General features: G+C 35.4%; 1 protein-coding gene across 5 annotated transcripts in view; it reads right to left on the bottom strand.

Moving 5' to 3' along the window:
* LOC137982371 (fibroblast growth factor receptor 3-like) overlaps positions 1–2,500 on the bottom strand; it is a 52,848-nt gene that overhangs the window by 45,424 nt on the left and 4,924 nt on the right. For 3 of the 5 annotated variants that reach the window (XM_068829481.1, XM_068829484.1, XM_068829485.1), the window contains exons 1-2: positions 1,141–1,318; positions 63–131 (exon numbers count right to left, since the gene is read on the bottom strand). In XM_068829481.1, the coding sequence (XP_068685582.1) occupies positions 63–131; positions 1,141–1,276 (205 nt within the window). In that variant the 5' untranslated portion in view covers positions 1,277–1,318. Of the gene's footprint in view, positions 1–62; positions 132–1,140; positions 1,319–2,500 lie in introns of those variants that run through there. The other 2 variants (XM_068829482.1, XM_068829483.1) reach the window with 1 other exon arrangement.

The following is a 2,500-nucleotide window of genomic DNA, read 5'->3' as shown; positions in this document are numbered from 1 at the left end:
AAACAGACTAGATCCTTAATACATCATCGTACGTCCACCCCCCCCCCCCCCCCAATACATACCGTCAGGCCGGAGGTGGGGAGGCTGGACAACCTCTGGGGACGGAAGTGTTCCGCCACTTTTCCTTGGCGCTGAAACATGAGACTCAAATTAAGTCACAAAAGCTATAAATTTATACATCAATGGGCATGTGAAAAACAGCAATGTTAACTGAATATCCTTTATCAAAAGTAAAGTATGGTTAGTATACTTTTTGTATACAAAAAGTATACATTATCTGTATTACATCCATTAGGTGTATAAATTTAGTATACATCAAATATACATTCATGGTGATGTATACTTTCAGGATCAGTGTTCAGTTGTGTCTGGCCTGTATACTTTGTGTATACATCACAAATGACCTTCATGGAAGATGTTGAGAAAGATGTATGCTTATTGTATCCATCATTGGTCACCCCATTAACAACATAATTTGTAGTGTATACTGTGTGTATGAGCTTTACGAGGAGCAATCAAAGATGTACACTTAATGTATTCATCATCGGTCGACCTTTTCACAACTCAAATGAATATCTAAGAATTTTTAAGAATTGATGATTATGGTCTCTCAACAGGCTTGAAATTCCTAGGAATTCCAAAGTATGCCATTAGCAATACTCAGTGAGTCAGAACTCTAGCCAATTTTTGGGGATTGAAAGCTAAAATGGTACTGTGGACTAGGAATTTATGGCAATCTTTAGCAATTCCACTCAGTGACTCAACTTGAGGGTCACTTCAGTGAGTTGAAATTCTTGAGAATTTTGTGCAATAGTACTCAATGTGCCAGTGAGACAACAGTCAAAGTTAAAATGCCCTTTTAGGATTTGATTTTATCTGATGCCTTGAAAAAATGAGCTTATTAAACTTCAACATTTATAACAAGGTTTGGTCTTAATTCAAAGCATCCCAATATGAATGTGATATCTTTCGAGTTAATTCACTGCTTGTAATATACATGTACTTAGCTTAAGCAATGGCCTTTAAAAGCTCCAAACTTTGAACATAAAATCACTATGTACACGGAGAAATGAAAATAAAGCTTTTAGTCTGATGCATTCTACAGATTGTGAGAAATACATTATTTGTATCATCAATTACCTTGTTTGATGCTCTCATAATCGGCCTTATCCCAAAAGGAACATGATGCATTACTCTTGAAAATTATACACTCCAAGTCAGCACTTAATCCCTTCAATGAACTCCAATATCTTTCGAATATTTTAATCGTGCTCATTTAACATGAATCCGTAGAGAGAGAGAGAGAGAGAGAGAGTCATCGTCCGCCATCTTGGATAACACGTAAGAAACCAGACTGGAAACTAGTGAGCCCTTTTCATTTTTGTCCGCAGTCAGCGGTAACCAGTCCAACAGCTCTTTTGGGCGGTTTTATTCAGACAAACGTTTCTATCTGCGATCACACTTTCGTGTTGACAATTATGTTTGTTAGTTTTACTCTTTAAACGCTGATCCAGGCAAGAATATGCTTACAACAACTCAAGTAAGAAGGTAAGCGTTAACTTTAAGCGAATAACATTTGACTTGATGAGGAACGATTTACATTCATGTAGAATTCATTTTCACACCTTCAATTTGTGAAGCAAGGATATGCAATTTGGCTTAAATGCTTTAACCCTTTAACAAGAAAACCTTTAACAAGAATAATGAAGTTTTAGATCAAATGGTGAAGCAAATGCTTTGGGAAGAAAGTGCTCATACGGCAAGTTACATGTATACGATTGACAAATGATTCCTTCTCGATTTGTAAGTAAAGAGGCCCAAATTTATGAGTCTGTCTACTCTTCACACACTTTAATTGTAATAGAAATGATCAATGATTTAGAGGAATCACTATATGCATCACTTAAATATATATACTATATATTTTTTTAGTTGCCATGAAAGAGTATATTAAGAGACACTTCCTGGAAAAATTCTTTGATGGGACAGCAGGAAAAGGTCCTTTACAGCAGACAAAAATGCTTAGCAGCCAATTCTGTCTCCTCAACCAGTTATGGTTTGATGTATTTGGGGATCTCTCTTTGCAGACTTGTCATAGTTTTTTGGTTTATCTGAAATGTTTAAAAGCTTTTTTTGTATTTTAATTTAGAACAAGAACCCAATCCAAAGATTTTGACATGAATTAAATGTTTAGGTAAAATGTAACTGCTTTGAAGTCTGTATTCAATTTTTTTGTCTGTGAGCTATGGTTACGTAGTAACTGTTAATAGCTTGACTGCAATGGATTTTGTGTAGTTTCCAGCACATTTCTGATTTGCTGGAATGTTATTTTACAGGAGCAGGATATTATAACCTTGTTTCTTGTGCTCCACATGTGTACACTTCTATTTCTAAGTTACTTCAAGCTATTCTTCTTGATTTTTCTGACCTTGTTCAAGAAGATTTCAGCTATTGCCCAAAATTTCAGTCCTATTCCTAGGAAATAATTTCTAGGAATTCC

The sequence above is a fragment of the Montipora foliosa genome, chromosome 13, assembly GCF_036669935.1.
Source record: "Montipora foliosa isolate CH-2021 chromosome 13, ASM3666993v2, whole genome shotgun sequence".
NCBI lineage: Eukaryota > Metazoa > Cnidaria > Anthozoa > Scleractinia > Acroporidae > Montipora > Montipora foliosa.
Note: the sequence above shows the minus strand (reverse complement) of the source record. Positions and strands in the feature narration are given on the sequence as shown.